Source organism: Balaenoptera musculus, chromosome 4, assembly GCF_009873245.2.
Source record: "Balaenoptera musculus isolate JJ_BM4_2016_0621 chromosome 4, mBalMus1.pri.v3, whole genome shotgun sequence".
NCBI classification, from domain to species: domain Eukaryota; kingdom Metazoa; phylum Chordata; class Mammalia; order Artiodactyla; family Balaenopteridae; genus Balaenoptera; species Balaenoptera musculus.
Window position 1 is genome coordinate 142,049,692 of NC_045788.1, and position 13,341 is coordinate 142,063,032.

General features: G+C 50.7%; 1 protein-coding gene across 8 annotated transcripts in view; it reads left to right on the forward strand.

Annotated features, from left to right (window-relative positions):
- PKNOX1 (PBX/knotted 1 homeobox 1) overlaps nucleotides 1–13,128 on the forward strand; it is a 49,631-nt gene extending 36,503 nt beyond the window's left edge. For all 8 annotated transcript variants that reach the window (XM_036850511.1, XM_036850506.1, XM_036850513.1 and 5 more), the window contains 4 exons: nucleotides 1,263–1,391; nucleotides 4,838–4,914; nucleotides 7,429–7,601; nucleotides 9,937–13,128. In XM_036850511.1, coding sequence (XP_036706406.1) covers nucleotides 1,263–1,391; nucleotides 4,838–4,914; nucleotides 7,429–7,601; nucleotides 9,937–10,148 — 591 coding nt within the window. In that variant the 3' untranslated portion in view covers nucleotides 10,149–13,128. The remainder of the gene's footprint in view (nucleotides 1–1,262; nucleotides 1,392–4,837; nucleotides 4,915–7,428; nucleotides 7,602–9,936) is intronic.
- The last annotated feature ends 213 nt before the right edge of the window (nucleotides 13,129–13,341 follow it).

Genomic DNA, 13,341 nt, shown 5'->3' on the forward strand with positions numbered 1-13,341 from the left:
TAGTAATAATCTTAGGTTTTAAGAAATTTTAGGTATAGTTAGTGGTTGTAATGTCTCCTTTAAGTCATAAATTCTGTCTGTTTAGATGTTGGTGTTCAGTCTTTTAAAGAATTATCCAAAATGATGTAGATCCAGAGGAAGTGCAAATAATTGAAACCTCTCCAAAATAAACTTCCAAATCCTGTAAATTATGTTTATGACTATATTATACTGAAACTGACCTACGGAAGTTGATGCTTATTTATTGATTTTTACTTTTTTTTTTTTAGTACATCTTTATTGGAATGCAGTTGCTTCACAATGCTATGTTAGTTTCTGTTGTACAACAGAGTGAATCAGCCGTATGCATACATGTACCCCCATATCTCCTCCGTCTTGAGCCTCCCTCCCACCCTCCCTGTCCCACCCCTCTAGCTGGTCACACAGAAGTTCTAAGGTAAAGCGTGGATCACAGTGGAGAGGCCCCGATGTGTCTGTGTGGAGGCCCCGGCGCGGGGCGTTGGTTTCCTCCCTGGTCTGGGGGGTGAACGACACTGGCACCATCTCTGCAGCCGTGGGGAGTGAGGTGCTGCCCCTGGCTGGGTGCGTGGGGCCTGATGCTCTGTCCTCGTGTTTGTGTGAGCGGACGGATGCTCATCTAAGGGGACTTACACGCGTGTCCTCTCCTTCCAAGATGGAATAAACAGGCTGTATCTCAGGCCCTTCTCAGGGTGAGGGGGGCAGTGTCTTGAGTGGCCGCGGAGCCGTCTGGGCAGAGGTCGCCTTGGCCCCTTTGCTCTGTGGTCCCTCTGTCCGCACTTTGTGTGTTTCTGTTTCTTTCTCTCCTCCTGGCCGGGCTCCTCTAGTTAGTGGCCCTTCCAGCTTCCCCGTCAGTCCTTGTCGGTTGTTTGAATCCTGCTCCAGGCCAGGAAACGGGCTGTTGTCGCATCTGTCGCTAGAGGAGAAGCTGAGGACAAGTGTGCGTGAGGGCGGGGCTTGGCTGCGTGCAGAGTGGGACACTCGGGGCTTCTCAGTGCCCGTCCCACCTGCGTCGCCAGACGGGGGGCCCCTGCGCGGCTGAGACGCGAGCGTAAAGGGTTACAGCGCGAGGGGCCACATCCTCGGAAAATCAGCCCTACAGGGTCCCAGTGTTTATGCCTTTCCTGTAAATAAGACGTTTAGCCGTAAGATCCTTGGTTATTCTCTCCATCTGCAGTCGTAAGCTACTTGGATATGTCATCATTGTCTATGCTTTCTAACGTTATTTTTCAATTGTTTAAAAGCTTCAGTTACAGTTAAACCAGGATCTCAGCATCTTGCACCAAGATGACGGCTCATCTAAGAACAAGAGGGGGGTCCTGCCGAAGCACGCCACCAGTGTGATGAGGTCCTGGCTCTTCCAGCACATCGGGGTGAGGACGCGCGCTCCGCCATCAGCCAGACCTCTGCCATGCTTGCTTTCTGGCTTATTTTCTAGAAAAAGTGGACTTACGTGGGCCGGTAGGCCTGGTTTTAAGAATCAGTGTTTTGTTGACTGTCCATGATGGGTTGAGCACAGGACAGAAGGGAGGGTTACCCAAAAACTGGTGACGGAATAAGTTCAGCTGATGTTAACGGTACACGCCCCTGAGAGAAACTGCCCATGGAGGGTGCCTGCAGGCAGGTGAGGTTAATTAGAGAAGTGGGCAGAGAAGAGGTGCTCTGGGGCAAAACCTTGGAAAGTAGTGATGTTTGATACATTGGATTTGGGAGGGAGATGAGGAGTTGAGCTGTGGACGGAGGGGTTGGCACATGGGCCTGTGACCCTGAAGGGGAGCTTGGCGTGCCTTGTCTGCGTGCCCCCTTTCCTCACCTGGACCTCAGCCTGTCCTCCTGAAGCCGTCCTGTCTCAGGGCGCATGCTTGCCCACCGATTTCTGGGGAAGGCTCGCTGGTTACCCGCCTGAGCCCCAGTCCCCACGCCCCCGACCTCGAGGGAGGGTGTGACCACGAGTAGCTTCCAGGGGTGACAGCCTTCTCGCTGCTGCCAGGTTGGGAAGGACCAGGCTGGCCCCGGGGGGCGCGGCGGGATGGAGGTGGGAAGGCGGGCGCACCGCTGGGTTACGGCCTGTGCAGGCAGAGGGAGGGGGCCCGGGGGGCGTGCGGGCGGACGCGGAGGGCCGGGAGGGCCGGTAGGGAGAAGCCCCTCTCCGCGGACCTGTCCATCCGCAGCCCCGGCCCGGCCGCTCCTGAGAGCTGAGCTGGTCGGCCCGGACCTGCCCCTGGGTGTCAGTGCCGCCGTCACCCGCTGCGGCCGCGCCCTCACTTCCCCGGCCTCCTCGCCTCCACCCCGTGCACTGTGGTGCCCTCGGGTCTCCGCAGCACCCCTTCGCCCCCGGGGGCGCCCCCCGCCCGGGCTGAGGCCGCGTCCGTGCCTGGGCACCCGCCTCCGTCCTCACCCGGCTATCGCCTCCGGTCCCCCTGGGGTTTGGCCCCGGTCACTGCTGAGCCCCCTTCCTCTGCCCGGAGCGGGCGGCTCACGTGCCGCGCGAGAACGCGGTCGTCATCGGCAGTGTGACCCCGCCTAGAAGCTGGTCCTAGCGAGGGTCACAAGCAATGGAGAAGTTTAGGGACAGAATGTTACAGTGCTGTTCGTTGCGATGATGGGAAATGGGTTGGTGTGTGAGTTAGGACCTGTCAATTTGATGGAAGGTTGTACAGTGAGTTAACACGATAAGCGAGGGCCAAAAGCACTAGGAAACTTTAGGTACGTGGACATAAGTGAAAAAGCAGAACATACATGTTTCTAAATACATTGTGAGTATTACAACCGATAAATGTGTCTGTAATGTAGTGATTGGACTACAACACAAGTAAGTGATGGAATTGGCTGTTTTCCTGTTAAGTTTCCTTTAATGTTTTAATCATTTCTGAAATAGACCCTGCTCAGAGGTTCAATTAAAATGCCTTTTTTTTTTTTTTTTCCTATGAAGCATCTTCTATGTCTTCTTCTTGACCTCATTTCTCTGAAATACTGTCCTCTCCTTGTAGTTTTCCTGATACTCTAGGCAGCACTTATTACTGTTTTGGTGGGTTTTTTGTTTTGTTTTGTTTTCTGGTTTGTGTACTTGCTTCCTGCCCCCTTTTTATTTTATGAGCTTTTCAAAGGACAAGAACAATATTTCTGTTTCCATAAACTCTCCCTTGGGGCCAGATGCTCATCTGTAGAATGGAAGTGAATCACTGTTGGTTAGTGTGAGGAATCGGACCACTGCTGTTGAGATAAATGCGGTGCTGTCCCGTTATCCCCAGAATGCACAGTGCCTTTCCGGACACACTGAGTGTCCCTTACAAACCAGAACGGACCCCACCTCCTTACTTCGTTGGTGCCAGTCACTCCCTGGGGTCCTGGTCGGTGCAAAACAAGGGCCTTCAGCGCGTGCAAGTTTTAGAGTGAATGTCGTACTGGTTTCTACAGGCAGATGGTAACCGACCTTGGAGAAGTTGTTTATTACTGTAGATAGAAATTGTTTTCCTCCGGTACGTCTGTGAATTTTGGTACAAGCATACTGCACTTTATTGCGCGTCTCAGATGTTCGTTTTTCACAAACTGAAGGTTTGTGGCGACCCTGCATGGATCACATCTATCGGTGCCGTTGTTTCCAACAGCGTTTGCTCACTTCATATCTCTGTGTCACATTTTGGTAATTCTCTCAATATTTCAAACTTTTCCATTATTATTATATTTGATATGATGATCTGTGCTCAGTCATCTTTGACGTGACTTTTGCAAGAAGATTACAGCTGAAGGCTCAGATGATGGTTAGCATTTTTTAGCAATAAAGTATTTTTAAATTAAGGTACGTACATTGTTCTATTAGATGTAATGTTACTGCACACGTCGTGGACTACAGTAGAGCGTGAACATAACTTTTATATAACATTTTTGGAAACACAAAAATTCGTGACTCGCTTTATCGCAATATTCGCTTTACTGAGGTGGTCTGGAACTGAACCTGCAGTATTTCCTAGGTGTGTCTGTATTTATTATACTTCTGGCTTTTTCTGAGTGAAATATTTCAGTCATACGTGAAATAAAGAGTAAATAGCAGACACCCCGTCCCCAGCCCTCAGTTCAGTTCTCTGCCGGCCGCACACGCGAGTCTTGTGACGCCGTAGGTGACACCCGTGCCTCCCGGTGTCAGCTTGTGCTTGCACTTCCCGTGACAGAAACGTGTCACCTGAATGTGGCGGCCTGGAGCAGCCCCATCCGCTTCCTGCCTCCTCTTGTTCAGCCGGCCCAGGGTGCGGGGAGGGTGTGCGCTGCCCTGCTCCGTTTCCTCGTCGTAAAATTAAGGTGACGACAGCTCTGTGACTGTGAGGAGTCAGTGAATCCCTGTAGGATGTACGGGGGTGACCTGCACGCTCTGTCTTGCTGTGGGTCGAAACTCAGCCATTTATCTGCTTTAAATGGATGCAGTTTATGGTCCTTGAATTACACCTGTGATGTTGATACAAAAGCCAGAGATTGTCTCGGGTGCTTCGAGCAGCACCTGGAGCAGCCCAGGAGCCCCTCTGCGTGCCCCGCGCTCTTCCCTTCGCCGTGGCCTTTGAGCGTGTGGACTCCTGTCTGCGTCACGCCTCTGCCTGGGCTTTCACCAGCTGCTGCAACACCTGTGTTCTTGGGCAGCTGGGAGAAAGGCTTCATTTGTTTTAGGCATTTCTGGAAAAAATGATGAGACTGAAGTTAGGTTTTAGCTACAAGCACCCTTGACACCAGTTTTTACTAACGATTATTTGTGTGCTTCTGTTTTACCAGGATGATCTTGAGTTCCTTTTTAAAAACTGAAGTTCACGGTGACCCTTCTTTTTATTTTCAGCATCCCTACCCGACAGAAGATGAGAAAAAACAGATTGCTGCTCAGACAAATTTGACACTACTCCAAGTTAACAACTGGTAAGCTGTGCCCGCTTTCTGAAATTGTGCCGTCCGCATAACAGAGCACCTGGCAATCCTGACACCAATAAGTAGTAAATTTTGATTGAAGTATATGAGTTCTTTTAACTAGCATTCCTGTGTTATCAGAGTCTGGAATTGGTGGCAGCCAGGTAAGCATAAATCACACACACTCTCACCTTAAGTTTTCCATGCTCGATACCCCACTGAGGACCTTTGGCCGACATCCTCCTCCCTCTACTAGAGATGGGTTTCTCCAGGGCGTTAAGCAGCGCCCCTCACCCCAGCCTCCACTCAGAAACACGATGTTTCCGTGCACGAGCTCTTCTGGGCGGTGGATGGCCGGGGTGAGTTCCCCTCACCCCTGGTGGCCCTTCCGCACCCCTCCCACCTTTTTTTTTTTCTTTTTTTTTTTTTCCCTCCCCCCTTTTGAAACCTGTGTCACTTGTTCAGCCGTGACTCGGGGAGGGAGTCCCATGGCTGGCCGGCTGTGCGGTGGTCCTGCCCCGCAGCAGGCCTCAGGGTCCTGAGAGGGAAGCGTCTCTTTATGAAACACCCTGTTCTGGTTCTTGTGTCACATGTCAGTGTGGACACTTGAACCCTGACCGTGATGGTTTTTCCCTTAAATAAGAGGCGTTCACATCACGAAGCGGCTTTGAGGTCTAGGTGTGCCCTTGCTTTCTGCTTGGTAGTCATTTGCCTCATTTTTATTTACTTATTATTCAGATGTAGGAACTGATTTCAGGTTAATGAAATTGGCTTGCATAAAAGAAAAGGAAATACAGATTCTACCACTTGTAAACATTGTTATCTTTTCATTTTAACTGTTTAAATTTAAACTTGAAGGTCAGGTGAGTTCCAGTATAAATGATAAAATCTTCCATTTGGGGCAATTGTGTATGCAGGAGGTATGCTTTGGCGTTGCATCAGGTATTTCTAGTACCTTGCATTTGGGCCAGTATTTTTCACTTGGGTAGCCATAATAGACCATACTCTCTGAATTATTTCCTGTTAGATCTTTTAGATAGAGTGTTAACAGGAGTTCAAAAGTTTCGAGTACTGTGCGGCTGTGAGTTGTGTAACGTCTTAGCATGTTCTCCGTTATTTTCATGCGGTGCCATGTAGGGACTGTGTCTGGTGTAGCGATAGGTGGATTGAGGGATGCGAGGCGCGGAGGTGCGTCTCTGGATGTTCTGATGCGATTGTCGCCAATCAGCCTTCTCCTCGTATTTATTCCTCATTGTGGACTCCCTGCCCTTCCCTAAGTTGCTCCTCTGCTGTCTTAACAGAACTGTCTTATCTAGAAGGTTTGACCTCAACTTTTAATTTTGAAATTCATCACAGTTTAAAACATGACTTTTATAAATTCTAAACTTTCTAAAGTCGTTTAGTTAATATTTGGAGCTATTTTTACCTTTTGTGACTTTCTTTCCTTTTATATTTGCAAAAATTATATCTTGGAGCGAGATTGGACAACACTCATCATTAGCTTATGCCTCTGCCTCGTGGCAGCTTTGACAAAGATGGATAAAGAGACAGATTGTGGGCTTCCCGGGTGGCGCATTGGTTGAGAGTCTGTTTGCCAATGCAGGGGACACGGGTTCGAGCCCTGGTCTGGGAAGATCCCACATGCCGCGGAGCAACTAAGCCCGTGAGCCACAACTACTGAGCCTGCGCATCTGAAGCCTGTGCTCCGCAGCGAGAGAGGCCGCGACAGTGAGAGGCCCGCGCACCGCGATGAGGAGTGGCCCCCGCTCACCGCAACTGGAGAGAGCCCTTGCGCAGAAACGAAGACCCAACACAGCCAAAAATAAATAAATAAATAAATTTAAAAAAAAAAAAAAAAAAAAAAAGAGACAGATTGAAAGGCGGCAGCGGGGTCCCTTCCCAGGCGGTGCTGGGCCGGCGCTGAGCTGCCGGGGCTGCTGTGACCCTCCCAGTCCTGCTCACGCCCAGCTGCAGGGCCCAGAGATCGACCCTGAATGAAGCTCTGAGGCGCCAGCCCGTTCATCTGTATTATTAGAATATGTCCTAGTGCAGTTGTAGACGGTTTTGAATCTTAGGACTTTGAAGTTAGCCGGACATCTGTCCACACTCAGGGCTCGGCCGGGTGGGACCCTCAGATAAGAGATGCACAGCCTGCAAGGCCTTGGGCGTCACGAGACTGCAGGGTATGTAGTTTTGCTGCTTTGACCTTTCTCTTCCTCAGAGAAAATCATGCCCCACATTCACAACTTTGACAGTATCATCAGTGTCATTATGAATATCAATTTCACAAACGGAATAAATCAATTGACGTGGAAGAAAGGCACCATGGAAGAGTTGGTCTTTATTCAAATGAATTACTTTAAAAACAGCCCTGTTCTCTGGACATTTAGATAATATGCGTGTCGTTACTCTGAGTGCTTCTTCTAACAGGGAATACGCGTTTCTGCTCGTGTGGTTTGTCAGGTGGGCCTGTTACTGCCTTGGGCGGCCTCGGAAAGGCCGCTTTGACCTGTTTCCTGCGCACAGGTTCATCAATGCAAGAAGACGAATCCTGCAGCCGATGTTGGATTCTAGTTGCTCAGAAACTCCAAAAACAAAGAAGAAAACTGCCCAGAACAGACCCGTCCAGAGGTTTTGGCCCGATTCCATCGCCTCAGGAGCCGCACAGCCAGCCGCCAGCGAGCTGACCGTGTCCGAAGGTGGGGAGCGGGCCCGGGCCTGTGCCCTCGCAGCCGGTGGGCGGCCGCCGTCCTGGGGGCTGGGGGGGTGTGAGGCCGCGAACCAAGGGCAGGCCGTGGTCTTTCTGCATGTGACCGTGAGAGAGCGCTGGTCCTGGTGCTTGTTAGGGGCGCAGGTGTGCCCGGGAGAGCCGGGTCCAAGGCCAGTCCCCCGAGGTCCCTCCCGTCTCTTTGTGTCCCTCCTGCTTCAGTGCAGGGAGTGGACGTGTCGTGCGCTCACCGCCTGGCGCTTCACCCTTTATGTCCCTGCGGCCCTCATTCGGCTTTTCTTCTTCCCTTTGACCCCCGTCCCCTCATCATGGGCCACTGCTTCTGTGTGTAGTTGACGAGCATCTTCTGTGTGCGTGAGTTCCTCACACTTCAGGTGGTTGCGTGTGTGTATTTTTAAATGTAATAACTTGTGTTATTATCGCATTCTTACCTTCTCATTCTCTTACTTTTTCCGCTCAGCAGTTTACTGTTATTCAGTTGGGAAAGTTTGGGGCCATTATTTCTTCAAATATATTTTCTGACCTCCCCTCCCCCAGGGGCTCCAGTTGCCCATATGATAGGGCATTATAACTCACAGTTACTGCTGCTTTTTCCAGGATTTTGGATTCTTTTTCTCTGTTTCATCCTGGATAGTTTCTGTTTCTATTTTTAAGCTTCCCCAGTCTTGTGTTCTGTGATGTTTAATCTTCCGCTAATCCTGTCCCTGTGTTTTTCATGTTGGACATTGTCTAGAAACTCCATGTGAGCTTTTGTATCTTTCACGGTCTACTGAAGTTTGGAACAAACAGCACACAGTCGCCAGTAACTGTTTTGATGACCTCCTCTGCTAATTGTAACATCTGTCAGCTCTAGGCTGGTTTCTGTTGACTGAATTCTCATTATGGGTTGTTTTCCTGCCTGTTTGCGTGCCTGGTAATCTTTGACTAGAGGCCAGACATTGTGGGTGTTAGCTTATCGGGGGATGGGTGTTTCCGTGTCGCTCCAGGTCTCCCTGAGCTGTGTTCCAGCAGTTCGGTTACTCGGCACTCTCTGATCCTCTTGTGCTGTGCTTTTGCAATTGGTTCTTGCCTGGTGGTCCCAGCAGTGCTGGTTCCTGGCCTGCTTTTCCCCCTCGGCAGAGGCAGGGCCTGTCAGCGCCCGGCCCGGGGCCTGTGCCTCGGGGTGTGTCCAGTCCAGCTCTGCCGGCTCTGGACACTGTGCTCTGTCATCTTTGGGGCTGATTCTTTTCCCGGCCTCAGTTGTTTCCTGCACACATGCGCTCATCTGTCCTCTGCCAATGCTCAGGGTGTCCCAGAGCTGGGCTGGCCCTGGGCTTGGAATGGGCCCCTCATGGTATGTGCGTTTAAAGCTTTGGCTTCTTTATTTGGGTTTTGATAGGCAGTGGTTTTACCTTCATACTTAAATCATTTGTATTTTCCGTTTTTGTTTTCCTTTTTAATTCAAGAATTAGTTGGAAAGGTTTTTTTCCTCTCTGTCTCCCCCTCCCTTGCCCCGCTCCTGGAAAAGGCAATACCTATCTCCTGGGGAGGAAGTTCAGGCAAGGATATGCAGTGAGAAGTAATCTCTCCTCCGCCCTGGCTTCTAATCTTCTCCAGAGACGGCCCTTGGTACCAGTGTCCTCTGGCGGCTCCCAGTGCGTGTCTGCTGCCGTGGTCTGTGCACAGACAAGAATGAATGCATGAATGACTCGTTTCTAAAATCTTCCTAAACATGTTATGCTATATGAATTATATATACCACAGATGACATCCTCTTGCTTTCTTCACCCGTTGGTGCTGTGGAGATTTCTATGGACGGGCACGTGTGACCCACCGTGTGGGCTTCCCTAGCGCCGCGCCGTCCTCGGCCCCGCGTGTTTCATCGGTGTCCCGCTCGCGGGCCCTTGGTGGTCTCCCCTCCTCTGCTGTCGGGCCGGAGGTGCAGGAGCGCGTGTCGCAGGTTCTCCTTCTCCGTCTCAGACCGGCCTGCCTTCCTCTGACCCAGTCCTCCCACCCCGTCTCCCCGCCTGTGTCGTCTCGTGGCCTCTCCCCTGTGTCCTGGGTCTCTTGTCCTCCGTGTGGCACTGGCTTTCGCCCCGGGCGTCTGTGCCCTTTACCGTCCTGACCCTCGGACCCTCCGTAGACTGAGAGCTTAGCCGCGCAGGGTCTGGGGCCCGTCCTAGAGACGGGTCCTTAACTCCCTGCAGATGGTCCCAGGGACGTGCAGGGGGCTTCGCGGGAGGTCGGGCAGCCCGGCCCCACGGGTCGAGGGGTAACGGTTTGCATCCGAGCGCCGATGGCGTGGTGACAGCCGCCTTGTGCCGCAGGAGCCGTCGTGACCATCACCGCGCCCGTGAGCATGAACGTGGACAGCCTGCAGTCCCTGTCGTCGGACGGGGCCACGCTGGCGGTGCAGCAGGTGATGATGGCCGAGCAGAGCGAGGACGACTCGGTGGACAGCACGGGGGACGGCGGGGCGGCGCTGGCGCCCGGCCACCTGGGCGGGCTGGTGCTGGAGAACAGCGACTCCCTGCAGTAGGGCCGCCCGCCCCGCGTTTTATAGTTTGCACAGCAAACATTTTACACAGTTTTATTTCTAATATGTTTTATATGTAGGCATAGAAGAGTGCACTTTTGTATTTCCTAGTAAGCTTCCAGGGCGTCTTTGCTGGTGCAGCGACTTCTTTCAAGGTGTGTGTGTGTGTGCGTGTGTGTGTGTGCGTGTGTGTGTGTTTTTAAGGAAATTCTTTCAAGGTTTAACGCTAAAAATATGATGAATGACAGACCCCCTCCCCCGCCCCCTGAACCCCTGACTAGGTTAAGGAATAGTGCTGCCGTTTTCTAAACAATGATGCAGTTTCAATTTAGTTCTGTGGTGGAAGCAGGTCTCAGTGGGCTGGTTTACTTGTGGAGCCCGTGGATTAGGAAGAAGCTTCTGCCCCTGAAAACTGCCAGTGCGAGGCGATGACAACACACAGCGATAAACCGCGTGTGACCTGGTGGCGAGTGTACGGCGAGTTAAGTGTGGTTCCGCTCTCTCGTGTTCCGTGAGCCTGTGTCATTTGCTATATGTGAAAAGAAACTCCTATTTTTACCTTGCTGGAATTATTGGATAAAGAGCTATTTTTATAAATTCGCTATGAATTGGGTTATGACTATATCGAGGATAAAATTTCTAGAGGAGAAACAGTACATGCTTACTCTCTCGATTTGGAACGTTCTGAATTGACCAAATTTCACGAACTTGCCCAAAGTTAGCTAGCATTCCATGGTTCTCTGCTATCCCAGGGTAGCAATTTACGTTTACTCCTATAAAAGAAACACCTATTTAATGAAGTTTTGATATCTTCAAATTTTAGTCTAGACGTAAATGCTCAGATTGCATCCTACACTTGATCTTAAACATACATCTAAAGGTACTTGCTAAGTAGAGCTTAGGTAAGTTAAGAAATGGTAGCCAGTGGTCAGTTAAAAGCTCTTACTGACATATTTCAGTCTAATTTAAATTTGACCACAGTTAAATGGTTAGTGTACCATGTTAGCTGGGTGTTGTTTTAGAATTTTTTAGTCAGCCAGAAGTTACGTGTAGAATGTTTATGATAAACGAATATAAAGTGTCCTCTATCCCGCTGGCTCAGAGCCGGGGTAAAGAGCAAACCCTCGGCTTTGTTACACGATTAACAAACATCCACTGTGGGAGGGGAACGAGCGGGGCCCGGAGGATGGGGTGACGGGGGCCCTCCTGCCGCCGTGTCTCACGCTGGTCCTGGGGTCGGTGTTCTCTCCTGCACGTGGTTCTTCCCTCTGACTTGATCACGTCAGATCTGGAGTAGTGTTGGGACTTCGGTTCCTGGTGACCAGATGAACCACAAGAGCAGACTGGGTTTGTTTCCTTGGGTTTTGATTTGTTTCCGTTGGTTTGCTTTCAAGTGGGGCTTTTTCTCAGAGAGGAAACAGAGCCCCTGGTTTCACGGAGGAAATCTTGGGGTAACCGTCAAGCTCAGTGCACTTCTCAAGGACAGTCTTACGGTCGGGAAGGTCGCCAGTTCCTGAGAAGCAGTGACAGTGAGTGGTGTGGACCAAGGCTACATGGCGGGTGTTTTGAGCTGGTGCAGGTTGTTTTCTGGAACTGACTTTCCCCCCCGAAATTGTTAATAATTAAACTTACTCACAGGAGAGCACTTCCTAGGTAACTCAGAAGGAAGCAAGAAACACACAGAAATTTCTTTTAAAATATTTCAGGAGATTTAAAAGAAAAACTTGATTCTCGACTCTTTTGGGGGAGAAAATAACATTTTAAAGCAGCTATTGCGTTCCTCATTTGTAAACAATTTCAAATATTTTAAGTCAAGTCTACACCAGTTTAAAAGATCATTTGAAGTCCAACGAAGTTAGAATTTAAGACGAGGCCCTGTGGAAGCTGGCCAGCCCCTCCCTCCTCCCTCCCTCCCTCGCCTCCTTCCGCCCCCCCTTCCCTCTGCCCTTGGGCTCAGATCAGTGACCGCGGCAGGTGGTCGCTCCAGGTCAGTGTTTCTCCGCAGCAGAAATCCTGTCCCGGGGGTTCGTGCTGCACAGGCCGCGGCAGCGCTTACGTGGGGCCGCATGGGGGTCCAGCCGTCGGTGCCCGGGGTCTCGGCCACACTCCCTCCAGCCGAAGTCTGCGTCCTGCTCGCCACATTCAGAGGACAAGGATGAAGATCATTCGAGAGAGGGCGCTCTGGACACAGCCTGAGGTTCCTTTAAGCTCTTCCCATGAGTAACTAAGGGGATTTTTAAACAACCCGACAGGCAGACTGTTCACCGCCGCCCGGCGTATTGGTGGTCAGTTGGTACCTAATAAATACCCGTTTTCCAGCCCTCGGATTTTTGAGAGCATCTGTGAGAGCACGACCCCGTTGAGCTTTCATTTTAAATGAACAAGTTCGATCCTGACTTTGCTTTTGTTAAATTGTTTCCCTGTGAAGGATGCTTTTGACGGTGGTTTAGACCCAGGTTAAGCGTGATGTGTCACCTGCTGCTCAGCTCGTGAGCCGGTAGCGGACGGCTGGGCCATGCCCCGGCCACGCTCCAGCTGCTGCACTAACGGAGCTTTCCGTGTTTCAATTCCAGAAATAAGACAGTGTAAGCATTTATCCAGCGTGCAAAGTGCGATGGGCCCCGACCCCAGCTCGCTCACAGACCACAGAGCCCTGATGCTGGAACTCAGCCCCGAGGGTTCCGGGAGTAATCTCTGCATAACCTGCCCGTGACCCGACTCTTACCTGGGCGAGAAAGTGTTGGAGCACTTTTTCTTTTAGACAAGCTCAGACATCCCCGGAAGGTGAGAACGGCCCACCTCTGGCAGTTAGGGACAGAAATAACTCCGCCATCCTCCCCTGTTTTAGTTCTGTTTGGTCTATGAACTGACAATCTTTAAATGTGAATACTGTAACAATTGTTTTCTTGGATTGTTGTCTTTGAAAGGGATTTTTGTGAAGCAACTGATTTATCAAAGCAAAAAAATTAAAAACAGAAACATGCTTCATGGACGTTTTATTTTCTAAAGCTCGTGTCACCGCAGCTGCTTTTCCATTTTAAGAACAACATTCAGATGTTGACATGTTTGCTGGTGGCACTTGGGGTCCGTCGTGACCCCCGCACATTCTTAAAATTAGGATTGCACCGCCCTGGCGCATTCAGGCCCATTTACATTTTCAAGAATCTTTTCTAAGTTTCTTCAGGTCGTCATTGGT